This window comes from Stigmatopora argus, chromosome 23 (genome assembly GCF_051989625.1).
Source record: "Stigmatopora argus isolate UIUO_Sarg chromosome 23, RoL_Sarg_1.0, whole genome shotgun sequence".
NCBI classification, from domain to species: domain Eukaryota; kingdom Metazoa; phylum Chordata; class Actinopteri; order Syngnathiformes; family Syngnathidae; genus Stigmatopora; species Stigmatopora argus.
Genome location: NC_135409.1, coordinates 5,744,898 through 5,772,153, shown reverse-complemented (window position 1 = coordinate 5,772,153; position 27,256 = coordinate 5,744,898). Strand labels below are relative to the sequence as shown.

Genomic DNA, 27,256 nt, shown 5'->3' with positions numbered 1-27,256 from the left:
TTCATTGTGTCACCCGTGTGGACGCAAGGTTAGTGTGTCCACACTTATCTCCATCACGAAGAATGACACTGTCACTTTGACAGTCCATGTCAAGGTTGGGATAAGCTGAATTTGGGATTTTTTTAATTATAGTTAAGGGCAAACAAATGTAATCATATTAAATCTAATCAAGGTTACACTAAGGGAGAATAATGAGTCAAAATGGTTTGTAGCTCAAAAATATATACAGTAATCCCCCGAATATCGTGGATAATTGAAAAACCGCCAAGTAGGATACCCCTATTATGACTACGTGAAAACGTAGTATGGTATGTACCGTATTTTGCTGTTTAATATACCCACCCATTTAATATACCCGGGTATATTAAACGGCAGGGGTATATTAAATGGCGCACAAACGGGAAGGTACGATCCACTACGCAATCTTTATGCCGTGACGGGGTGCATCAACGTTTTGCAGACTAAAACTACTTACTGCTCAGGTTAAAACTACTTACTGCTCAGGTTAAAACTACTTACTGCTGAATAAAGGCTGACTTGGAATTTTAATGAACTTAAGTGTATCTACAATTATGCCCCCATGAACACCATACAAATCTTGCCAAAAAAGCTGAGTTGCCGTTTAATATACCCGGGTATATTAAACGGCAGGGGTATATTAAATGGCGCACAAACGGGAGGCTAAAAAATGCAAAAAACATTTAATATACTATATTAAACGGCAAAATACGGTAGTAAGAATAGGGGTTATCCTACTTGGCGGTTTTTCGATTATCTCGGCCATGGTTGGTCTACATTATCCGAGATATTCGAGGGATGACTGTACATTAAAAAAACAATATTTTAGCATGAATTCATTGTCTATGACTCAATTAATCGTGACGGCCCGAGTTGAAAACAATAACAACGATTTGATCCGCTAAAAAGATGACGTTAAACCCCAGTTGTGGCACTGTTATTGAATTCTACTGGTAGAAAACTAAAAATAGAAACTATAGCAATTGTCCCCGTAATGAATAATGAAAACATTCATTAACTCCAGGGTGTGACCGGACGATTCGCCGAAAGACGTTTGGCCGACGGACGTTTGGCCGACGGACGTTTGGCCGACGGACAGTTCACGGAACGGACGTTTCGTCGAAGAGCTCGCCCCGCCCCCAGATTGTGTGTATACACGTTTTTCAACCTCGGCCCGTGGGCCATATACGGCCCGGTACAGATAACTTTCATTTAGGAATAACAAGGGCATGTACAACCTTCACGCTGGACATAATTCTAAGTACTACAATGTGCTGCCAATTTTTTATATTTTTTATTTTATCCTTGCGTTTAAAGTAGTAGCCATTTGGAGATCACGCAGAAGAATATGTGACAGAAGAAATAGAGAAAATAAAGTAGTAGTAACAGTAAGTACTACTGTAATGAAATTGTAAATCCAGAAATCCTACTCCAGAAAATTTACACCAACATAGAAAACGTTGAGATTAATCTTTGAATTAAGGTTCTCAGCAAATCATTTTGAATATATATTTCCTAAAATAATGGGAAATCATTTAAAATTAAACTAGAAGTAAAAGTGTGTTCCATGGCACTTAGAATTTCACATAAGTCTTCTAGTGTTGTTTTTTCTCAGTGTCAGACATCAATGCCCAGCTTTGATAAATTACATTGCGTGTCCAAATGGCTACTACTTTAAACGCAAGGATAAAATAAAAAATATAAAATATTGGCAGCACATTGTAGTACGTACTTGTATTTAGAAATATGTCCAGCGGGGGGCAGTACATGCCCTTGTTATTCCTAAATGAATGTTATCTGTTCCGGGCCGTATATGGCCCGCGGGCCGAGGTTGAAAAAGATTTACACACACGATCCGGGGGCGGGGCGAGCGCTTCGGCGAAACGTCCGTTCCGTGAACTGTCCGTCGGCCAAACATCCGTCGGCCAAACGTCTTTCGGCGAATCATCCGAGCACCCTCCAGGGCTAGCCTAGCCCAAAAAAAAACGCACACAACGCAAGTTAAATATTAAAATTCAATATTTAAACTGCAATTGCATGGTAATCCTCTTAACGCGCTCCACTCACAACTCTGTAGAGGAAGTTGAGGTAGCGCCGGGGTTTCGTTTTCAGATGGTTCTAACAGGTGTTCTCCGCTTCCACTTGAAGCGTGGGCTTGTCAAACCGCATTAAGTTTGGCCCACTCGCTCCTTAGAAGAACAAACACAGCTGGGGGGTCTTTGAGGACGCGCTCAGCAGTGGTGGGAGCTCCTTCAAATGCCTCGACTGATAGAAACTGATCAAACTAAACGGAATTTTAAATCAGGATTAGAGAAAATTCTGCATGCAAGTATGCAAAAAGATCCCATGTTTCACTCAACGTGTTTATTAAGTGGCATTTTAACCTTATTAGCTTGATATTTCCTTCTCCTTGACTGACAATGATTCACGCACGTAATCCACTCCCACGTGTTCATTATCCAGCATTTAAATCATTAATATGTTAATTTGTTAGCGCAGCAACTGGTGGCGCTCCCCTCGCCCGCAATGCTGGCAAATGCTCGCTTCATGAATATTCAGATAGTATGTGGGAATATATTCCCACATAGTAGCTGAATATGATATCCCAGTCCATGTGAGCGTTACGAAACATGTCAAAAATCACACGCTGCGCAAAAAAGGGAACAGCATTTCTTTACCATTGTTTTAAAGGATTTTTTTAAGAGAACTGAAGCGAAACTAAGATCATAAAAAAAAATCTTCACTTCCTTAAGTGTGTTGAGCATGGTCGGTATTCACATTTTCAAGAAGACCTGATACGTAAACCAGTAAAACCACCAGAAGGGTACTTTTATCCCACGGGTGTGATGAAAACATTCCGACTGAAACCAAAACTAGCTGAGCTATTCTTTGTCTTAGCCAAGACTGAAAACACAGTTCCCCAAATCAAAGGGCCCTCTGCATTTATCTCGGTTTCTGTAGTGGGGTGAAAAAAATGTTTGAAATACGTCCCACAACTGTAATCGCCTCACAGATCGGAGGCAGTAAGTCAGACGGTGGTTAGCGAAAGGAGTTCAAACTTATGACGCACTCTTGAAAACAAAAGTACCATATTTTTTAGTTTAGAAAAGTCCAGAGGAAATATTTTGTGGTTACCTTTGTTGTCCATTTGGATACAGTTCGGTAAACTATGAGATTCAAGAAACGGGGACATTTTAGCTTCAAAAAGTAGTCTTATTTGTTTGTCTTTTTGCTACAAACAATGGTACTCGGTCGTTTGGTCACCGGTCTTTTGGTCGCCGGTCTTTTGGTCGCCCGGAAGCTTATTGATAATTACCATTTAAATTATTGCTCAAATTCCCTAAATACAAACTGCAAATTATTATTTAGTCATACTTAATGCCCTATTAATTATTAGGCTAAAGAAATGCTCCAAATTTCTCGTACTTTTATTGTGTTTTGTTGGAGAACTTGTTAAGACCCTGACTGACGTCCCTTCCTAAGGGGACAACTCATGTACATACAAACTCTTGTACACTCACACGTTGGCTCAGTGAAACTGCTCAGGGCCATTGTTGGCTTTTATTGATGCGTAGACCGTGTTGTTTTACCTTGTTTTGTCTCCGGTCTTTTGGTCGCCGGACTTATGGTCGCCGGTCTTTTGGTTGCCCGTTGTTTGGGTGCGGGCGACCAAAAGACCGCGACCAAAAGACCGCGACCAAAAGACCGGCGACCAAATGACAGGCGACCAAACAGCCGGTCACGCAAACAACTACCCCTAAATTTGATTTCAAGAGTGAGTTGTAAAATGTCATTTCATTCTGAAATAACCCACGTACCTCATAGCACATTCACTTCTCAACCCTTTCTCAACTTTCCACCATCAAATCAGACTGATGACACGTGTACTTGCCATGAGGTTACAAGAAGCTGCGAGCAAGCGAGCGAGCTGCGGAGAGCCAGACGCTGGAACAGCAAAACCTTGAACTGCGTTCAAGTTGGCACGCGCAAAATAAAAACCAATCCATAGGCGCATTCGGCAGCGTGCACAAAAGCCAAACGGGCGGATTTCGAAGAGTGGAACGAGGCTTTTATCTGGCCTTTTTCATTGCCAGCTACCGGTATCTTTTTACCTTGCTTAATGCGTGGAAATATATCAACCTGGCCGCCGTCATGCCAGGCACTCCGACAAACTGTTTAATCACACAGCAGAAGCAAAACCTTTGAATGTAGAGCGGTGCGAGGAATGTTATTACTTTTTGGAGATAGCGTTACTTCAACTGCAACACATATTTTCTTGAACTCGCTTTGAAAATTGGATGAGTGGGTGATTTTAGCGATCCAGTAAAAAGATTGTCCAGTAAAAAGTGGGACTTTTTAGAAATGTGGTGACAAAACTGCTGTTAACCCTCTGTTAAGTGTAAAAACTGGCTAAACAAATGTTAAGATGTGACTGTATCGTACAGAATCAGCAAATGATGGAATAAATGTGTCAAAGTGGCGGCCCAGGGGCCAAATTTGGCCCGTCGCATCATTTTGTGTGGCCCGGGAAAGTAAATCATGAGTGCCGACTTTCTGTTTTAGGATCAAATTAAAATGAAGAGTATATATGTATATTAAATGTCCTGATTTTCCCCCTTTTAAATCAATAATTGTAATTTTTTAATCATTTTTTTTCTGTGTTTTCAGATCATAAATCATTTTGTAAAATCTAAAAATATATAATAAAAAAAGCTAAAATAAACATTGTTTTAGATCTATAAAAAACTGAATATTCAGGGCTTTTATTCCAGTTATTTTAATCCATTTATAAAAAAAATCTAAATATTATATCTAAAATGGTCCGGCCCACGTGAAATCAAGTTGACGTTAAAGTGGCCCGCGAACCAATCCGAGTCTGACACCCTTGTGATAGAAGCAAAGCAACCGTAAAATATGAGTTGGAGTTTGATTGATTTAATAGGGGACAGCACATATTAATGAACATATTTATATTCATGTTAATGAACATATATATATGTAAATATGTAAGACTGTAGCCGAGGTCTAATTTCCATCTTGAGTCCCTTGTGTAGGTGGAAGATAAACGATGACACATACTAGACACATATACACACACAAGTCGAACAATTTTAGACAGCGGTGTGTTAGAAATTGTGTTCGTCTAAGAGCCAGGCTTTAAGATACAAATATAGTTTTGCTGACTCAGGCGTTAGATTGTTTCTAATGAACCTAAAATTGGATCAATTGAATTTAACTTTATTCCGAGTGTTTTTATCTGCCGTTTAAAGACAAGTTGAGAGTCAAGATCTCTTTCATGTTTCATAGTTGAGATTGTGTGCTGCAGCAATTTTTATACATTCATATATGTAGGAAAATAGGTCACTGCACTGGACCACATTTCTGATTAATCTGATCATGTATGCCTGCTAAAAGCATGCGCTAGATTTTTTGAAGTTCCCAAGGTTCCTAATCCGCTTGGTGGGGGATTTATCGCACCTCAACCAATGTGTCATTTCGCCGCATCGCGTGATCTCACCAAATCATGCTCACACATTTGTGGAGAAAAGCTTTCAAAAGCAACTGGGATCCAATCATGGATCGGTCTGGATTCATGCTAAATCATATTTATCGGCAAATAACCGCATCTGGTAACTCTCCGATTCTTCTACTTGTCTGTTTTTCCATCTTAGGGCACCAGGTAAGGAGAGCGCAATACGCTGGGGGAGAATGAATCCATTTAGATGGAAAAACGCGGCTGCTTTCCGAAAGCAAAAAGACGCAGACAACTCAACATCTGCTCTGCTTTCCCACCAAGCTGTAAAAAGTGGGCGTGTTGCTGTCGACCCGCCGCAATCTGACGCACAGAAGCCTCGCCACTTCCTTTAGCAAATAAGTGGTACCGACCTCCATCTGCACTTCAGGCTGCCTTGAATCCAATTGAATCCTAATTATGCCGCCTGCAAATATAAACACAGGCAAAAACAGTGAGCTGAAGAACTTGATCTTTCGGAGAGCGTGACCTTCACTTGCAAGGATCCAATCTGACAGACGGCATATTTTGCAAATCAGCCCGACACTTGAAGAGCCATCTTACTGTACGTCTCGCCTGGCAGTGTGTAATGTAAGTCACCAAAAAGACACTCGGCCCGTCACTAGCAGGGCAAACAAAGCTAATCGCAAATCCACCAGCTTCTGGCCATGGAGACACAAGTCAGAAAGATGAAAGCGGTGATGTGAAAATGATGAAACCAGTTCATCAGGTACAAATTACAACACTACTGAAAAAAAACAAAGGCCAAACACATGGCATTCTAAGCTATTGTTAATAGAGATGTCCCAGATCTGATCTTGTGATCAGAAGTGAGCCCGACCGATCACATCACTTTTAGATCATCAGAATCGAGTAGAAAAGACCTGTTGCTGTTAATATAAATTTGGATTTTATTGAAAATAAGCTGCCTTTGCTCAGTAAACATTCGGAAACATTACACACTCAACTTGCATCCTTTTGCTTGAAGTCAAGGGCAAACGATGCGAAACTCGAGTGGGACGACCGAGACAGACAGAAGTCGTTGGGAATGCAAATGAGAGGAATGCGGTCACTGCCAATTTTTTTCTATGACATGTTTCCATGTCTCGTCAAATTTGGCACATCTGCCGCCAACCGCCAAAGAGTCTTATTTAGCCTACTTTGCCGCAAACAAGCTCCAACACAAAAAGAGGAGGATGAAAGAAGCGTCACAAACAGCTGAGAGAGACCATCCCGGCGGAGGAGAAATCTCAAATTCCGTGTCGTCGTTATCCCGTACGTTGCCTTCACATCCTGGCCCAGTAGCCTTCATTCAGCGAAGACATAAAACAAAGCACTCAGTGAGAGGCAGACTATATAAGTGAGTGTGTGTTTTAGAGGCAGACGTCGAATGAAAGGACTGCAGTGTTGGCGCGCTACACTGAGATGGAGGGACTACTGGGTGCAGATTTTGGATGTTTAACGGGCACTCCGATTCGCCAAGCGCTAGCAAGTCCCGATTGAAGAAACCGCACGCAAAGCGATAAGCGAGCACTCGCTCTGACAGACGGCAGTAGAGCACGGCGAAAATCACGGAAGACCAGCGCAAACAGGCTCGGCTCAAGGACACGCAGATGGCAGGTGCTTCACAAATAGAAGCCGGTGGAGCGTACCTCATTATCGGCCAGGCCCGGTGGCGAGTTAGCTCGCAGTGGCGCGTGAGAAACGGGCTGTTTCGCCAGACAAAAACAGAGTGCTCAGTGCCGAAAGCAGACGGATTGATTAGAGCTGTAACGATTTTTCGATTGAATCGAGTGATTTCCGATTTCAAAAAAAGCTTAGAGTGGTGTGGAATTGGTTTGTTTTGAAAGTGCTGTATTTAGTTTGATTGATTTGATAGCATTCCCTGCCCTCCTTTTGCCAAGATGGACTAGAATTCACGTTCGAGACTCCTCTTATGATCATTGTGAAGGCTTCTTGTATGAAATATAATGCAAAACTCAAAACAATGATGACAGTAATCCCCAGTTTTTCGTGGTGCCCCCAAAATGTGAAAAAAACGAAAAATCGCGAAAAATGAAAAACCACCAATGATCGCAAAAAACAGGGTTTTACTGTGAAAATATATCTGCAGTAGTCCCCCAGTCGTTCGCTGTGGCCCCAAAATGCAAAAAATAACGCAAAAACTGCGAAAATCGTAAAAAAAATGGGTTTTACTATACCTAATTTATATTAATGTCTAAAGAGTTGCTGAGAGTGTGCATTTATGTTAATGTGGAAAAACTTGCCGACTGAATATTGTAGTGCTCTGGTTGTAAATTAAGCCTTAAATGCTTAATTATTATTTTGCTAAACTAAATATCGTTCAAGAATTCATTTAAAAAAAACAATCAGAGTTCTAGAAACTTACCGGCACGTTCAAATCCGTTGACTGAGTTAACCACTGTATGCATGAATAAATAATCAGCGTATGTGCACATTGTCTCGCATTCCAAAAGGATAAAGAGCCCTCAGCTGTTGTCTGGGCTATTTTGCTGTACCGAAATGCCACTGGGGGACGGTGGACCATTGTTCCGGGGGGCCAAGAACTTCAGGCATGACGAAATGGTTGTTTACCAGAGACAAGACGGTATTAGAAAACTTGTCGCAAATCACACAAACCAAGAAAAGTAAGCGAATCGCCACTCAATACTTTCCTAGTGTAGAAATAATAAATTAATACCCAACTGTCACACGGCAACATCCCCTGCACCCACTTTGCATTTGGCTTCGACTGAAGGAGCTACACTTAATCTTGCCCATTAAGGACTCCGCATATGCTGGAACAAAAGAGGCCGCTCTCCAATTTGTTCCATGATGACTAACCTTCCTTTCAAGAACCCTGCACGCAAGAGAATCCCAATTCTCCAGCACGTCCGGTTGATTAAATTGGAGGAAGTGGCGGCTAAACCAGGCTAACGGAGCATCGGGAGCAAGACGAAACCAGCGGTCTGGGTGGTTGTTCACTACTGGATCGCTCAGCTCAGCTCATTTGCTCTCGCTTAAGTTCAACTCAGACATAAATCAATGCGGATAAGCAAGACAGATATAGGGGTGAGGAAAAACAAAACCGTCCCAGTTTCCCGATTTAGGTCAGCGGCGGTTGTGCGATGGCACCACGAATGTCTGTAATTAAATAAAAGTATTCATAAAAAGTCCGCAGGTGGGAGATGTAGATGAAGTGGAGGGATGGGCAAGACTGGAGTGATTAATTTCTTCTTTGTTTTCCTCCTCCCACCGTCGTACAAAGCGGAAAAAGGTAACCTCATTTGTGTTCCTATTCTGCGCCTGGTGCTAGCTGGAGGGATGGAAGTATGAAACCTTTAATGAGCTGTGGGGAAACACAAATATCGGGAGACTGCTCGGCCACCGGGCTCGAACGGACGAGTACTTTGCGGGAAGTCTGTTGACAGCCCCTCCATAGGACTGAAACGGAGGGTGATAGACCCGCCGGTGTAACTGCGCAAAGAGCCTGACAGTCTCAGCTCATAAATAAAGACTGTGCAGCTACTATAGTTGAAATGGTCCAATATTCCTGTTTTTGAAGTACTCGGATAACTTTTGGTTTCAATTGTAAAAGCTCAACTTTCCATCCACCCATCAGGAATAAAAATACAGTACAGATTCTTATTTTTATGTATTTTACTTTTTTTTTTATACAAAATATTAGTATGTACATTTCTAATTTTACGGTCCAATTTGAGGATTGTGTCATATTTGTAAAGAAAACCTTTCATTAGGAGGTTCCAGAAGAGATCACTTTAATGCAAAATGAATGATTTGTCATTTACTGCTTACGAACTTTTCACTCGGTCAAAAATATTGATATCGGCTGGGCATTGCCAAAACATATATTTTAAAAAATCAGCGTCGGAACATCTCTGACAAGCTGTGAAGATGGACACCGGCTCACTCTGAAGTCCATTTTATAAAATAACAGACTTGAGAAGGTTATGCTCTAGGGCACATGTGTCAAAGTGGCGGCCCGGGGGCCAGATCTGGCCCGCCGCATCATTTTGTGTGGCCCGGGAAAGTAAATCATGAGTGCCGACTTTCTGTTTTTGGATCAAATTAAAATGGAGTATAGATGTATATTACATTTCCTGATTTTGCCCCTTTTAAATCAATAATTGTAATTTTTCAATCAATTTCTTCTGTGTTTTTAGTTCAAAAATAATTTTGTAAAATCTAAAAATATATTAAAAAAGCTAAAATAAACATTGTTTCAGATCTATATAAAACTGAATATTCAGGGCTTTTAATCCAGTTCTTTTTATCCATTTATATAAAAAAAATCTAAATATTATATCTAAAATGATCCGGCCCGCATGAAATCAAGTTGACGTTAATGTGGCCCGCGAACCAACCCGAGTTTGACACCCTTGCTCTAGGGCCTTCCTGCTACAACTAGACTTATACTCCGAAAAATAGACACAGACTCACTCATGAGTCCATGTGCCACTCTATAAAATCATCAAACCAAGAAGAAAATCAATGTAATCGTCCATAAACTTGGACCACTGGCCCCGAGTCAGTATTCCCCGATGGTAGCGATGATAGTAAAGCTACTGGTGCATTAGGCCAAAGAGGATTATGGCTTCAGTCCAGATGAGGGCCCCCGTGGGAGCTTACGAGTGACGCATCATCTCTGATGATGTCTGGAAATATTCTCCCACTAAATCAACGGCTGATTTCAATTCTGCCCATGGCAGCCGTCGGATTTGATCTCGGAAGATGCGGCTAAATGTAACAGTAACCTTTCATATTTTGCTGGAGGACACCAAGAAGAAGCGCCGTATGAGCCGTTTGCAGGTCGCTATTTATAGATTCTCCATGATCATTAGGTCAGAACGGCGCAGCGGAAGGTAAAGGCCCAAGCTGGTCCAAGTCAGCAACAACAACAAAACAGGTAGAAGCTTTATGATCCTAGGGTGATGGAAAACAAATAAAGTAATACCTTGAGATACAAGATTAATGCGTTCCGGGGCCGAGCTCATATGTCAATTTACTCGTATCTCAATCTCTCGATTTTTCCCATATAAAATAACTAAATACAAATTAATCTGTTCCCACTCTCTGAAAAAACACCTAAAAATAGGATATTACCATACAAACACGTTTTAATTTTTTCTAATTCACCACTTATGCTCACGAAGTAACTAATAGCTACCTAGTGGTTGTGATCTGCAATAAAATGTGACATCATTGTCTCTACAGCACGTGTCAAAGTGGCGGCCCGGGGGCCGAATCTGGCCCGCCGCATCATTTTATGTGGCCCGGGAAAGTAAATCATGAGTGCCGACTTTCTGTTTTAGGATCAAATTAAAATGAAGAGTAGAGATGTATATTAAATTTCCTGATTTTCCCCCTTTTAAATCAATAATTGTAATTTTTTAATTCATTTTTTCTGTTTTTAGTTCAAAAATCATTGTGTGAAATCTAAAAATAGATTTAAAAAAAAGCTAAAATAAACATTGTTTTAGATCTATAAAAAACGGAATATTCAGGGCTTTTAATCCAGTTCTTTTAATCCATTTATATAAAAAAAATCTAAATATTATATCTAAAATGGTCCGGCCTATGTGAAATCAAGTTGACGTTAAAGCGGCCCGCGAACCAACTCGATTTCATGTGGGCCGGACCATTTTAGATATAATATTTAGATATATTTTTTATAAATGGATTAAAAGCCCTGAATATTCAGTTTTTTTATAAATCTTAAACAATGTTTATTTTAGCTTTTTTTATTTCGTATTCTTAGATTTTAGAAAAATGATTTTTGAACTAAAAACACTGAAAAAAATGTATTAAAAAATGACAATTACTGATTTAAAAGGGGGAAAATCAGGAAATTTAATATACATCTATACTCTTCATTTTAATTTGATCCTAAAACAGAAAGTCGGCACTCATGATTTACTTTCCCGGGCCACACAAAATGATGCGGCGGGCCAGATCTGGCCCCCGGGCCGCCACTTTGACGCATGTGTCTTAAGGTGTGAACAATGTCCACAGGGGAACCGTTTCACAGACACAAATCACTGACTTTCTGCAGTTTCTGCTCTTGAAGTGACCATGAAAGCAATGCGCAAAGACTGAAAAATGACACTGCCATCCATTCGGTCTAAGCCGCCGACAGGCCGTAGGTAAATTTCCATTATTGATCCTCGAACAGTAAAGATGAGTCAATATGAAGAAGGGCTATTTTTACATTTTCAGTCTCCTCAGGGGGAGCAAACCCTCACAGCACGAGCTGTCTCCCGCTTGATCAACAAAGCCATCTGTCGTCAAACATTCTGGCCACAAGTCCCAGTGCGACGTGGACTTTAGCTAAGTGGCACATGCTGGATTATTTCCACGCTAGTGTCTAGGATGTATATTATCTGGGGCCGGCTTCCAACACAAATTGCTTGTTAGCGAGAATAGCCTCGTAAGGAAGGCGGGTGCCACCCGACGCCAGAACCAGTGGGTATAGGAAATAAACATCTAAATATTAAATTTTGGGGCCATAATTTCCTGCCAAACTCCAAACCCCGTGCGCTGGCTAAACAAAGGCTCCCACGGTGGTTTCCTTCCCCGCTCGCCCACACAAAGGGGATATGTTTCAGCTACTTTTAGAAGCAACACTTGACGCTAAGAGGTCCTACGACTCCCTCCCCTGAGGGGAGAGAGCGATTGAAGTTGGAAAATCAAGACGCCAGGTGGACGGTCGCAAAGGCTATGGCTACTGGATTGAAATACATTCTGAGTTGGGGGGATTGTCTTCATCTTTGACGTGAAATATAATGATTAGGAATGCAGCAAGCCATTATTGATGTCATCAGGTAAACTATTGATTCATCGAGTAATGTTTCAGATGTAAAAATCAATTTTTATGCTTGCAGTGGCAATACAAAATAAAATACCTGAAAATAAAACACCCGAATGTATGTTGAAATTCTTTCAAAAATTGACAAAAAGGAGCAGCCTCGTGGGCTTTCTTTCCCTCATGTATAGTAAAACAATGCTTAAATTACAAATGTAGTATTATATATTTTGTAGCGGGACAACCAACAGACATTATTTATCCAAAATTTAAATTTCACATTCCACGTCCATGATCGAAACATTGAAATTAACTATTTACATTTTCGACTGCTTCTAACCTATTCTCAGTGTTTTATACAAAGAAAATAAATTCTCCAGCGTGTCAAAAATAAGCAATTTACGATATAGCATGTATTTGACATAGGCCCAATTCAATCAACCATCAGACAAGAGATTATCTAAGACACGTCTTCCTACAGACAAACAAAACTTCAACAAAAACATCAATCCGGGGGCTAATGAATGCAATACTTAACTCCCTTTTCATCTCAGTGCATCTTGAAGGCTTTCATTTTCACCAAAGAAACACTTTATAAGTGGGTAATCCCTGCAGACAGTTTGGGATAAGCAAACAAAGTGGGTCGCAGTAGGTGGTTTCGTCAACCTGATCAATTAAATCACGTGTCAAAGTGGCGGCTCAGGCGCCAAATCTGGCCCGCCGCATCATTTTGTGTGGCCCGGGAAAGTAAATCATGAGTGCCGACTTTCTGTTTTAGGATCAAATTAAAATGAAGAGTATAGATGTATATACAATTTCCTAATTTTCCCCCTTTTAAATCAATAATTGTCATTTTTTAATCCATTTTTTCTGTGTTTTTAGTTCAAAAATCATTTTGTAAAATCTAAAAATATATTTTAAAAAAGCTAAAATAAACATTGTTTTAGATCGATAAAAAAATGAATATTCAGGGATTTTAATCCAGTTCTTTTAATCCATTTATAATAAAAAAAAATCTAAATATTATATCTAAAATGGTCCGGCCCGCGTGAAATCAAGTTGACGTTAAAGCGGCCCACGAACCAACCCGAGTCTGACACCCTTGAATTAAATACTCTCTAAGGGACTCAACAAAAGCCAGACAATTAATTAAGACACGTAAACACGAAACATAGGAAGGCGATTGGCTGTGTCCAATCATATTTTGGGGCTTTTTAAAGAACTGCTGGCGGCATACATAAAGCTGTTGCTCATTCCCCTGTCAAGTCAAGCTGTTTTCAATGACTTGAGCACTCGTGTGGAACAAAAATCAATTGCAATTGGTCTGAACATTCCTCAGATTGACCGGGCGAGGCGGGGGGAAAAAAAACGAGGCGTGAAAAGCCCTTCTTGTGCAGAGAGAGAAGAAGACGCCTTGTGAGAAGGGCAGGCAGAGTGCTGACCGCGTATCGGCCATCATCAACAAAGACGAGCGGGGGAAAGGTCAGAAAAACTGATGCGGCGTGAGATGGGATTGAGTCGAGAAGGCTGGGAAATCTCAACCGGGATGGAAAGGTGATTTAGAGCGATCGATATCGTCGTCACGGCTCTTGAATTTAGAGTCAATGCGAACAGACGCCGCGGCAGCCGTTTAGAGGTTGTGGATCAAGGATGTATTTTTCTTTTTGGGCAAACAATGTTGAAGCCATTAATACAAGGGTGTCAGACTCGGGTTGGTTCGCGGGCCGCTTTGACGTCAACTTGATTTCATGTGGGCCGGACCATTTTAGATATAATATTTAAAAAAAATTTTAATAAATGGATTAAAATAACTGGATTAAAAGCCCTGAATATTCAGTTTTTTATAGATCTAAAACAATGTTTATTTTAGCTGTTTTTTAAATATATTTTTAGATTTTACAAAATATTTTTTGAACTAAAAACACAGAAAAAATGGATTAAAAAATTACAATTATTGATTTAAAAAGGGGGAAAATCAGGAAATTTAATATACATCTATACTCTTCATTTTAATTTGATCCTAAAACAGAAAGTCGGCACTCATGATTTACTTTCCCGAGCCACACAAAATGATGCGACGGGCCAGATTTGGCCCCCGGGCTGCCACTTTGATACAGGTGCATTAATACAAAACTATTTGATGAAACGAGGGTGCAAAAATTCATGAGTCATTTGTGGTATGAAAACACTTGATGATGCGAAATGTCTCCAAATCAACAAAAAGTGACTGGAAAACAATCGAAAGCGATCTGGAAATGCCCCAAAATAGACAGGAAGTGACCGAAATCAACAGGAAGTTTCAAAAAGATATCCATTCAAAAGATATGGAACCAGTTATCAGTTCAAAATGAAAATGACAATTAATTTTATTGCTGAAAAAACACACATTTTTTCAATCATTAGACTAATGGTAGACTCCATTGTAGTAACAAAAATAAAAATATTTTTGCAGGCACTGTGTTCAAACATGACACATAAATGCGATTTACACTCCAGAAAATACAGTCGACATATATCTGGTATTTTTAAAGCTAATGCTAACATCTCCAGAGTTTAACATCTTCAATGTCAGCTTCCTCAAATTTGACTTTTGTCTAAATTTAATCTAAAATACATATCTTAACATCTGTCAATTTAATTTCCATGCGATTTATACCAACGTCCAATGCTAAAGCAGTTCCAAAACATTTGAATACATCCCAATGAACGTCCTCCAATTTTTCTTCTCGATACAGTTTAAGTCGAACGGAGTTGGGTATAAAACAAGCCAATTAAAGTGCTGTGCTTCATCCATGGCTAAGCTCATTAAGCAACATTTGTAACCCGCAAAAAGGGGCAATTTTGCATCACAACAAGCGTAGAAGAAAGGCTTTTCAAATCACATGGCGGCGTATAACGCGGCTCCAAAGGAAGCATAACATGTTTTGTAAGATTTGACAGAAGGCAGAGCAAGTCGCACAGCAAAAAAATCCTCTGCTGCTTTCCTAAACCGTCCGAGCATCTGTAGTGCTTCATCATCTCCGAGACGTGAGCTCCACCGAGGCTACCGCTTGCAAACGCGTGCGTGCTACAAATAAGCACGTTATGCCAAGACGGATACGCACACACCATGCTGGAATATCTGGGACAGATGAGTATGGATTTGAAGGAATGCAAAGAGGGATGAAGAAGGCGGAAAATGAAACGGAATGGGGGCGAAGAGGCAGGTGACGGTCATTGGGGGACAACAAAGGTCAATTCTTAAAGGGATAGGCAACTAGTCTAAGTCCTCTTTCTCTTATTTATGTTTTGAAAGAAAAAACGGGGGAAATATTGGATTTTTAGCGGTTTGTATTTCATTTTTTGTTTTTATATAGATGCATGTTTTCCTGTAAAAATATAAAGAAAAACATTCTTAAGTATTTGAGGATCAAATATATTTTTCTAAATAAATACATTAAAAGATTAAATCTCTTGGATTTTTTTCTGCTTTCATTTATTGTAATTTTTATTGACCAAAAAATAAATCATTTGAAGGCAAAAATTCTTGAATGAGAAGAAAATCTCCAAAAATGTTTTTATTCAAAAATTGCATTTTTAATTTCGAAAAAAAGACACATATTTGGATTCATGTAGTCCTGCATCTCTCTACGATTTTTCAATGTTGCAAAAGGGTGAAAAAAAACTAATATTCTTAAATTCATATAGTCCTGCATCTCTCTACGATTTTTCAATTTTGAAAAAACGCTGAAAAAAAAATCAAATATTCTTTAATTCATATAGTCCAGAATCTCTCTCTACGATTTTTAAATTCCACTTTGGCCTGAAACTGAAGCACATGATTGACTTTCATGGGCCGCACAAATTGATGTGCCGGGCCAGATTCGGCCCCCGATCTTTAAGTTTGCCACTTTTTTTTCGATATACCACTTGCTTTGTGGAATTGCTCCATTTGTTGTTGTTATATTTTTGGATTTTTTGGGGGCCAAATATCATAGCAGGAATGAATCTGGACAAAAATACTGACCTCAGCTGCTCTGGATGGCCTGCACGTCAAACTAAGCACTCTCCGCCTGGCATTATTTGCTCAAACTGTCCATTTAGGTCACATTGACTAATTGACGAGTTTAGTATTCCGCAGTAGTTTTCCCAAACACGTTAAGTAGCTGATGATGTATATACGCCATTGTGAGTGTGTTGGCTGCTTTTAAACCGCTATTCCGGCTCTAGAAATGTTGTTTTTAAATGAATCAGCAACAAAACGAGTAAGGTTTTTTTTTTACGAAGCAAATGAGAACTCCTAACCCCAGCTGACGCCACAAAAACCTCAAAGGAATGTCCGCAGTTGCTGCAGTGACGGTAGCCTTCTGTGGCCAAATGTTTGACTTTAAAAGCATAGATGGTCACGTTCACTCAACTGGAAATTAACTGCGTGATTACGTGCTAATTTTAGAAATAATATTTAGATTTTTTTTATAAATGGATTAAAAGAATGTTTATTTGAGCTTTTTTAAATATATTTTTAGATTTTACTAAATGATTTTTGAACTAAAAACAGAAAAAATGGATTAAAAAATGACAATTATTGATTTAAAAGGGGGAAAATCAGGAAATGTAATATACATCTATACTCTTCATTTTAATTTGATCCTAAAACAGAAAGTCGGCACTCATGATTTACTTTCTCGGGCCACACAAAATGATGCGGCGGGCCAGATTTGGCCCCCGGGCCGCCACTTTGACACGTGGCATAGATGGTCACACTCACTCAACTGGAAATTGACTGCGTGATTACGTGCTAATTTTGATGTGACAAAAGCCAAAAACAATGGCAACAATGGGAACATTAGCTGCCTGTGGTGTTACCATACCTGTAAACTTACACATTTTTCCCGTATTTTATAGGTTTTTTAATCATTTCAAATTGTGTACGCCGTATAACAACTTTTGTACGGGATTTTTGAAGTACTTTTTTTGGAAAACCCATCTCATATTTTACCCATTTCTGCTCTAAGCCTGACCGTCTCGGTCACTGGTGGGAGACAAAAAAGTCATCGTCGACTTCTAATATTGTCATGCTTTAAGCCACATGTGTCAAAGTGGCGGCCCGGGGGCCAGATCTGGCCCGCCGCATCATTTTGTGTGGCCCGGGAAAGTAAATCATGAGTGCCGACTTTCTGTTTTAGGATCAAATTAAAATGAAGAGTATAGATGTATATTAAATTTCCTGATTTTCCACCTTTTAAATCAATAATTGTAATTTTTTATCCATTTTTTCTGTGTTTTTAGTCCAAAAATCATTTTGTAAAATCTAAAAATATATTTTAAAAAAAGCTAAAATGAACATTGTTTTAGATCTATTAAAAAACTCAATATTCAGGGCTTTTAATCCAGTTCTTTTAGTCCATTTATTTAAAAAAATCTAAATATTATATCTAAAATGGTCCGGCCCACGTGAAATCAAGTTGACGTTAAAGCGGCCCGCGAACCAACCCGAGTCTGACATCCCTGTTTTAACGTATTGAATCCAGCACATTGGCAAAAGTAACCAGAGTCTGAGCCGAAATAGATCCGACTAAAACCAGCTCTATGCTATTCTGTGCAAATGGAAGCCCCGAGGTCGTTACGATTACACCGGGTCACCCTCGCACTCGCACACGAGCGCGTGCACCCACAAATCAATGTACACTTCCTTTATGGTCAATACGACTCACCCGGATTACTGCCACGGGGAACAGATAACTGACACGACACCGGCGCGCAATCATTTTTCATCCAACAAATGAGCGCAAAAACAAGCGTCTCTCGACGCGTTCCCGGCGCCGCTCGACTGCCAATCACATTGATTGTCGTTGACTTGAAACCCGGATTTTGGAATGAAAATGCCACCGTCGGACCTGTTTCCCATTCGGCCCTCACGGATCAGTTAAACCGTTGAATTCCTAATAGGACATATCCCATTAACCTCTTGCGAGTAGAAGTCACACATTGATATCGAGAAGCAGCACGCCAGCGTTTTTTTTCCAAATGTTTTTGCCGGAGTGTAATATAAGTACTGCAACCTAAAACTATCCAGTGTTCACAAAAGCACCACAGTAGCATACAGATTTTTGCTGAAATGTCAAGATACCTCATTAAATATTCGCGACACGTGGTGTTTGCTTTTAACACATTCGACATACATTTACAGTGGTACCTCGACATACGAGTGGCCCGACATACGAGCAATTCAAGATAAGAGTCAAATTTAAGGCAAATATTTTGAGATAGGAGACAAATTTTGATATACGAACAGACAGCGGACGCCAGATGCTGCTCATAAGAACATCATGGCCACTGTCTCTCTCCCCGCAACCCCCTCGTGTAATGTCTCTGGTCGCAACTCCCTCTTTGTAATGTCTCTGCGAGCACTGGGCGGAGCGTGGCATTTTTTTCAGTGGTTTTTTTCCCATTAGTCAGTGCGAATGGCGTATATACTACTTTTCGTTGGCAAGTGGTCGTGCGTTATCTTATTGTGAGGCCATTTGTGTGCATCATTTTGGGAATATTTCGAAGGGAATACAAACTTAAACAAACCCTCGATATTGACTGAAAGTCAGTGTGGAGGCGGGGCAAAAAGAGCCAACCCGGGAGAAGAAAGGTATCAAAATGTCAAACTAAATTAGAATTATGTTTAGTGTTAAACTTATTTTTCAGAGTGTCTGCATCGTAATCCAAGTTCATTTAAATTTGTTTATGTTATGTTACGAGCGCGTTGCCATGCAAAAAGCCTTTAGAAACACGACACAGATGAAACCAGCAATTCATATTGAAGCGAATGTGAAATATGGGCCGTAAATATAGCCGGCAAACGCCAAGGGGGAGCGGCTCCCTACTGCAAAGCAGGCTGGGACGCCACTGAAGTGGAAAAGCAGGAAAGCCCGCGTCGCCACTGCTGATGCACCCCCACCCTCGCTGGCCTGTCATAACATTATGCATGGCTGTGGACTAATACTGCACGTGGGCTCGTCTGTGTCACCCCCAACAACGGGATGAGCTAGCGAGAAGCGGCAAAAAGGAGAATCTAATCCCCACAATCCATTCATCTTCTTACATCTCCATGTTGTCGGATTGAAAGAAACCAGCCTTTTTCCACGCTAATTCAAATTGTAGGCCAGAGTAAATTAGAGCATAGCTTGATTGAATAATAAACCAGAAAGACTGGAAACTAAAAAACAAAAAAGATTGGACATAGCGGTCAGCTCTAGCAAATTCTGTTATTTATGGCTTACCGTATTTTCACGCCTATAAGGCGCTCTTAAAAGTCTTACATTTTCTCCAAAATAGACAGGGCACCTTATAATCCAGTGTGCTTTATATATGGACCAATACTAAAATTGTTATCACGATAAAATCAAATAAATCAGTGGATAGGGTACACCATCCTCTACAGCTCTCACAACTACGGCAAGCAGCCCCCGACTCTACTATTTTCCCCGTAGAAAAAGTACTGCGTAGTGACTGCTGGGATATATAGTTCTTTTGTCAATACACCCAGTATGACGGCGAGCACACTAATTTGGTGCTCGCCGTCATTCCGGCTGGATTTACAAAAGAACTCCTGCCGCTAGATGTTGGCGTCAACAGAGCATTCAAAGCCAGACTGCGAACTATATATATATATATATATATATATATATATATATATATATATATATATATAATATATAATATATGGATGAATATTGAACCGCAACAGCTCTGGCAACTACGGCAAGCAGCCCCAGACTATATTTCCGGTGCGCCAGTGAATGCTGAGATATATAAAACGGCGTTGCATTTCGGTTGAGCTCAACTCGATCTAGCACATTAATTCTATGTTCGCCGTCATTCCCAGTGGAAGTTTCAACTGTGGTCCGAGCTTTCAGGAAGGCAGAAATTACTGACTCGATTAATGACGACTTTGGTGAGATGCCCACCTGTTCAACATGAGTTATTATGTTATTTTGTTGACATTCCCTTTAGCGCAGCACCATCTAGTGGGTGCGGCTTTAAATGCGATGCGTCTTGTGTGTCAAATACAGAAATAGCACTCGTTACTGACACTGCGCCTTTAAAAACAATGCGCCATATAGTTGTGAAAATACGGTAATCTTTGTTTTTTAGCATCTGTTCAATTCGCCAGGCAGCCGACGCCTACATGCTCGCCATCCGTGTTGACAGCGACTGCGTTGGTGTAAGTGGCGCCATCTTTGCAGATGGAGAAGCAATTACGAGTGGGTGGGCCGCACTTTGACACACCCCCTCCCCCAAACCTCGTTCGGAATCATGGCGATGATGCTGGAATGGGCCCATAGGCACCCCACTTCAAAACAACCTGCTAATCCCCCCGCCAAGTGGGCGAGTTGAGGGGTGCCCCGTGACAATGAACCCATCCCCGACACGCGCCAGTACCCACAGTGACACCCCCGCTGGGAGGCGGGGGTCTCGACCCCGACCGTCCTTCCAAAGCAGGCCCAAACATACAAAAAATGGATGTTGATCTTCGCAGAATGACAAAAATATTGACCGGAGAAATTCTAATTGACTAAGTAAAAGAACGCCCGCATTTTAAATAGTATAATCGCACAAAAATACAAAACATATATTTCAACCGCCAGCTATCTTAATGCAAATATCAAATTGTAATCACCAAAGCAGAAGTTAAGAAAAACACAACTTTTAAAAAACTGAAAAAAAGACCCAGATTTTCCAACAATAAGTTTGTATTTGATGAAAAAGTATAAATATTCCACACAAGAACTAAACAAGGGTGTCAGAGTCAGGTTGGTTCGCGGGCTGCTTTAACGTCAACTTGATTTCACGTGGGCCGGACCATTTTAGATATAATATTTAGATTATTATTTTTTATAAATGGATTAAAAGAACTGGATTAAAAGCCCTGAATATTCAGTTTTTTATAGATCTAAAACAATGTTTATTTTAGCTTTTTTTTTTTTTTTAGATTTCACAAAATGATTTTTGAACTAAAAACACAGAAAAAAATGGATTAAAAAATTACAATTATTGATTTAAAAGGGGGAAAATCAGGAAATTTAATATACATCTATACTATTCATTTTAATTTGATCCTAAAACAGAAAGTCAGTACTCATGATTGACTTTCCTGGGCCACACAAAATGATGCGGCGGGCCAGGTTTGGTCCCCAGGCCGCCACTTTGACACACAAGAACTAAACCGTCATTTTACTTTAAGAATCAAACCATTCTAATCAATCATTGTTCACAATTCGCACTCTGGTTAAACTAGCTTAATTATGTGTCTACGTTGTGATGAGCAATGAAATGCATGATTGGTTTTATCAAAGGCTCTTAATGAGGAGAGGCGGAGTCTTTCCAAGGCATAACGTGATGCTATTTAGTCTCATTTCTTTGTTTTATCTGATGCCATAAATTACATTTTGCATTCAAAAATTCATTTCCCTGTCGACTTCAGTCAATTTCAGGATCAGATATGAACATCTCACCTTCTAAGCAACTTGCTCTGGGTTAAAAAAAAAAAACAGTAAGAGCGTAATGGGTACTCCCTTAATACCAACTCGCCTTGAGTCCATTCATATTTCATCAAATGCAGCGAGCGGTCTTGGTCTTCCTAAACGGGAACGGCTACATCGTGAGATGAATCGACATCAAAGACAACGGCAGCCGTCCAATTAAGCGATGATCCATTTTGATCTTTATCTAACTGCTCCGACATCAAATAAAACCTGGGGAGCATTCTGGGACACATTCTGGGCCGATACAGTCCAAAAAAATATGACAAATCTGCTATTGCCATTTCAAAATGACTACTTGTGCTAATATTTAAGAGTTAGGAAGAACAGTGGTGTCTATGGATTCAAATCCAGACCAGGTAATGTATGCTAATTCCTTTTCAGAGGAAACAGCTGTTCTTGCTTGTATGAATAATTTAGGATTAGCAGTTTTTTTAGTGACCCCTGACCCCTCGGATCAAAGATCAATCCAGTATTAGCCGGATTAAAAGTTGTTCAACGAGGTCCCGTGTGCAATTGAAAAGAAAAATACCCCTGACAATTCACCTGGAAGGGAACGTGGAGTACAAATATTGGTGTTCTATTGTTTATGGATCTGGGGATAATTCCAAATAATAGGGGATGCTCGGTTTACAAATATTACAGGATGCTCTGATACTAGCATTAGTTTTCGAATAGAGGCTTGGCGACCACTCAGCGGAAATGTTTGCCTAGTGCTTTGATTAGCAGCCAAAAATCACTGGATGGGATCCGATCTGTTGAACAAATCCAATTGTGTGTGATACTCCAAAAATAGCTGTATCGAGCACCGAGTATCGTATGGTTACATGACTAATCCAGAGTACAGTGGTACCTCGAGATACGAGCTTAATTCGTTCCGGGACTGAGATCGTATGTCGATTTTCTCGTAACTCAAACGAATGTTTGCCGTTGAAATGAACTAAAAACAAATTCATCCGTTCCAACCCTCTGAAAAAATACCAAAAACAGGATATTGGATTGGGGAAAAAAAAATTATTTGTTCTAATTCGCCATCTATTAACACAGTAACACATAACTAGTGGTTTAATATTACTAAAATGTGTTTAATAGTACTAATCGAACCTAAAACTAAACTTAATTCAAATTTTGTTTGACATTTTGATACTTTTCTTCTCCCGGGTTGTCTCTATATGCCCCGCCTCCACACTGACTTTCAGTCAATATCGAGGGTTGTTTGATTTTTGTATTCCCTTCAAAATATTCCCAAAATGATGCACACAAATGTCCTCACAATAGGATAACGCACGACCACTTGCTAACGAGAAGTAGTATATACGCCATTCGCACTGACTAACGGTGGAAAAAAAACACTGAAAAAATGCAACGCTCCGCCCAGTGCTCGCAGAGACATTACAAAGAGGGAGTTGCGATCAGAGACATGGTATGTCGGGCCACTCGCATGTCGAGGTACCACTGTATATAACTATCATCCACTTATTACAATTTGTATTATTATTGTAGGTCTCTTTGGGGTTTGCTGTTTCACAACAGGAAAACACTAGTTCCTTCCTCAAAAAAAAAATACAAACAGAAGGGGGGCCTGTAGAACAAAAGATGAGCTCTACTGCCCTTTATGTATGTGTTTAAAATTCAATTTTAGTTACTAAGGGGAAAGGGATTGAGACTTTTAATCCAATTAACAGGAGTTTGGGAGGAGGGACAATAGTGACTATTGAGCCTTTAAAATAAAGATTCACCCTTTAATCCAGTCTGAACAGACTTTGAAATTGGATAGTCTGCGATTAAAATGTGCGGCTCGAGGATGTGTGGCAGAGTAAGACGGGTCAGGTTTTTTGGGGCAGTGTTTTCAAGACGAGTAAGTTTAGAATTTAACAGGAAGACGTCTTATGACAAGAAAGAAGCCATGGGGCTACTTCCCAGTTCAGTTTGCTTCACTGATTTCAGGTCACGGCAAGATGGGGACCGCCCCGATGGTGCATTTGCAGGAGAGGTTAACACCAGGATGTGTTAGATAAACATATTCATAATCATAATGGGTTTAATGGGTCACTTTCTGTTCATTTTGGGGCATTTTTTGGGGTCACGTCATTGGCTAATGAGCAAATTCAGCCACCAGTGGTACTGAAAAGATGAGTATTTACAAGCAGTATTTTCAGTAGAAATTATTTCAATGTGTTTATTGTTGTCAATGGAAAGCGAGAGTTCATTTTGGATATTTTTTAAATTAAATGGAATGGCTTTTTGTCACTATACAGGCATCCAATTCAATTTAATTCATTTTTTTGTTCTTTTAGGGGTACTTATATATGTGGCACTTTCTCTTGTTTTGTTGGGTAACTTCCTGTTGACATTGACTGCTGATGATTTTGGTAAAAATGTTTTTTGGGGCAAAATTGACCACTGTTTTGCAGGTGTGAGTTGGCAATCACTAGGAGAGTGGATGAAACCTGTTTTTTTCTGTCAAATGTTGGCAGAACTCTACATTTTTGTCAACTGAAATGTAAGTTTTGGGGCACTTCTTGTCTGTTTTAGTTTTTTTTCCTTTTGATTTGAGGAAATTTGGGTAGCATCCATTCCTTGACAATCTGGGCAAAGTTTTTTGGGTCAAAAGGTAGGGACATTTTTTTGCAGGTCCAACTTGTAAATCAATAGAAGTAAATGAAAACTAGGTAAATGTGCAGTTGGAAATGAATAGAATTTTTAGGCAGAATTGAGAATTGAATGTTTTGACAATCTGGGCAAAGTTTTTTTGGTCAAAAGTTAGGGACATTTTTTTGCAGGTCCAACTTGTAAATCAATAGAAGTAAATGAAAACTAGTTAAATGTGCAGTTGGAAATGAATAGAATTTTTAGGCAGAATTGAGAATTGAATGTTTTGACAATCTGGGCAAAGTTTTTTTGATCAAAAGTTAGGGACATTTTTTTGCAGGTCCAACTTGTAAATCAATAGAAGTAAATGAAAACTAGTTAAATGTGCAGTTGGAAATGAATAGAATTTTTAGGCAGAATTGAGAATTGAATGTTTTTTTGCCAAAAATCATTAATTTTCCATGTGGGGATTTGACAAAAACCATAAACCAAGTAGCATTTGAATTTTTTTAACCATTGGAAATGAAAGGCTATTTTTATTGTTGTTATTTTTCTTAGCGTGACGGAGTTGGTGTTGCATGAATTACATAATAATAGGAAAATAATTGCAGGGGAATTTAAAGGAAAGTGCATCTCCTTGATATCCCTTGGGAATAATATTATGAGATATTTAACATCATCACATCTCAATGATCATGTCATTGTGAGGAGGAGAAGCGGTGGGCTGGAGGGGTGAACGGGGGTGGGGGGCGACAAATAGGTATTCACACCACACAAGCAGGAAAAAAAAGACTGTATTCCAACACCCCCCTCTTGCTTCCTACATTTGGTTTGTTGTGGGTTGTTTGTCTCACTTTACTGTTTGATTTACAAACCTAGACATCCTGAAACAATGCAAAGACCCCCCACATGGCTCTTTACTGACATTTTTTTTCTTGAAAGTGAAGTGATTTATATTAATAAAAATAATAATAATAAAGCTTCTTTTTTTTCATTTAAGGCGATTTTGATGAGACAACCCATGGGGGGCGGGGGCGATTTATTTTTTTTGCACATCGACAACACTATGCTTTGCAATGTGGCAAGCTCATCATCAGATCGGATGCCCCCCATTGTTGTAGGAAATTAGTAGGGGGAAAAAAAAGAAAAAATACATCCTCCCGCAATAAACAAACACACGCATCTTACGCCTCACACAACACCGTGTCAGTGAACGCATCACAAGCCTTGCACTTTGACACATTCAACACCCCCCCAAAAAACGGCATTAAACTTACCAACGCCGTATTTTTCCTGCTCTGTGGGTATCCACATGTTTGTGGTGGGTGCTCTCAAGTTCGGAGAGGGAATAGCAGAGAAATCGGTCCGGTCGGTGGCATTCTACTGGCGTGATTTCCCCCGATCCGGAGTAGGACTCATTGTTTGGATTTACACGGCGAGAATGCGCCGCTGCTACGGCCGCCGCAGCTGGTAGCGGTACGGAGATAAGCCGCGTTCACGTGTCGTCGGACATCAAGCGATTACTTTAACGCAAGTCGACAGTTTGATTTGAATTGAGCGTGAACGTTTACATTGGCGTTCGTGGGTTTAATTCTACGTATTTTCATGGCTGCAAGATATTGAGGTTCCCGTGAGATCGCTTTTTAGCTAGTCATTTTTTTCTTTGCAATATATAAGCTTTTGCTTAAAACGAATGCACTCATCTTCATGGAAATTTAATGCTATTATGGTAGGGAAAAACCTATTTTACTACTGTCTAAATGTGCGCTTACGGACCAAGGAAGGCAAACCATTTTGCAGTCATTTTGCCACGATAACGTCCGAGCTGTCTTTGAACGCATCACCACGACCATTGCATTTTGGGAATTGTAGTGGCATCCCGTGACGTCAATGTGGTTAGGAAGTGGTCTTAATGGTTTAGTTTACTCATATGCGCTCTGGTTTTGGTCAGAAAAGAAAAACAAGGAATAAAATAAATTAAGAAACAAATATGGAAGAAGATGTACCTTTAAAGACATGCTGGAGAATTTGTGTACACTTAATTTTGTGCTTGAGGTGCATGAGTATGACCTTGAGCAGGACGGTCAAAGCTTCAAGTGGGACTTGATGCATAAAAAATGCATGCATGCATCTGGAGGAAAAAGCATGAAAACTGGAGGGAGGGGTGGGAATCACAGCTTGCTTGTCACTCGACTGTCTTTTACACCGCAAAGAAAGCTCGAGCTGGACGTTTTTGCTTTAATTAAAAGACAACAGACTGAGTGGGCTTAGTCGTACAGTACATGTTGTCTAGCTTCATTCATTCTGACTGGAGTGGTGGGGGTAAATTGTTGGATGGTACAACCTTCTACTCTGCATATGAATAAATCATAAGACGAAGAGGGGGGTTGTATTTGTAGCCGAGTAAAACGGGACCCTGCAGATTCCTCACCTTGGAAATGATGTGCTTGGAATTCATGTTTCTAGCTGAAATAACAGTTCGGTAGTTGACTGAAAGAGATTGAGCAAGATAGAAATAGATAGACAATATTGAAGTAATAGACAGATGCTTTTATTAATGGATTTTTCACATTAAAAACTCAAAATAATTTTAAAAACATACTTCAAAATCTAGCCTAAAAATTAAGGCTGGGCAAGAATGACACATTTTAATGGTGATTAATCACAATATTTATAGAGATTATTTGTTTTTTTCCTCTATTATACCATATATTCACTTTTATGTGTCTGTGGAGTCCCTCCGAAGTTCTTTCAGCAATAGACTGCGGCACCCTCATTGCAGGAAGGAGCACTTCCGCA

At 39.9% G+C, this 27,256-nt stretch overlaps 1 protein-coding gene across 1 annotated transcript in view; it reads right to left on the bottom strand.

Moving 5' to 3' along the window:
* dock4b (dedicator of cytokinesis 4b) overlaps positions 1 to 25,935 on the bottom strand; it is a 92,618-nt gene extending 66,683 nt beyond the window's left edge. Inside the window, exon 1 of the mRNA XM_077593536.1 lies at positions 25,735 to 25,935. Within this exon, the coding sequence (XP_077449662.1) occupies positions 25,735 to 25,771 (37 nt within the window). The 5' untranslated portion in view covers positions 25,772 to 25,935. The remainder of the gene's footprint in view (positions 1 to 25,734) is intronic.
* Positions 25,936 to 27,256: the final 1,321 nt, after the last annotated feature.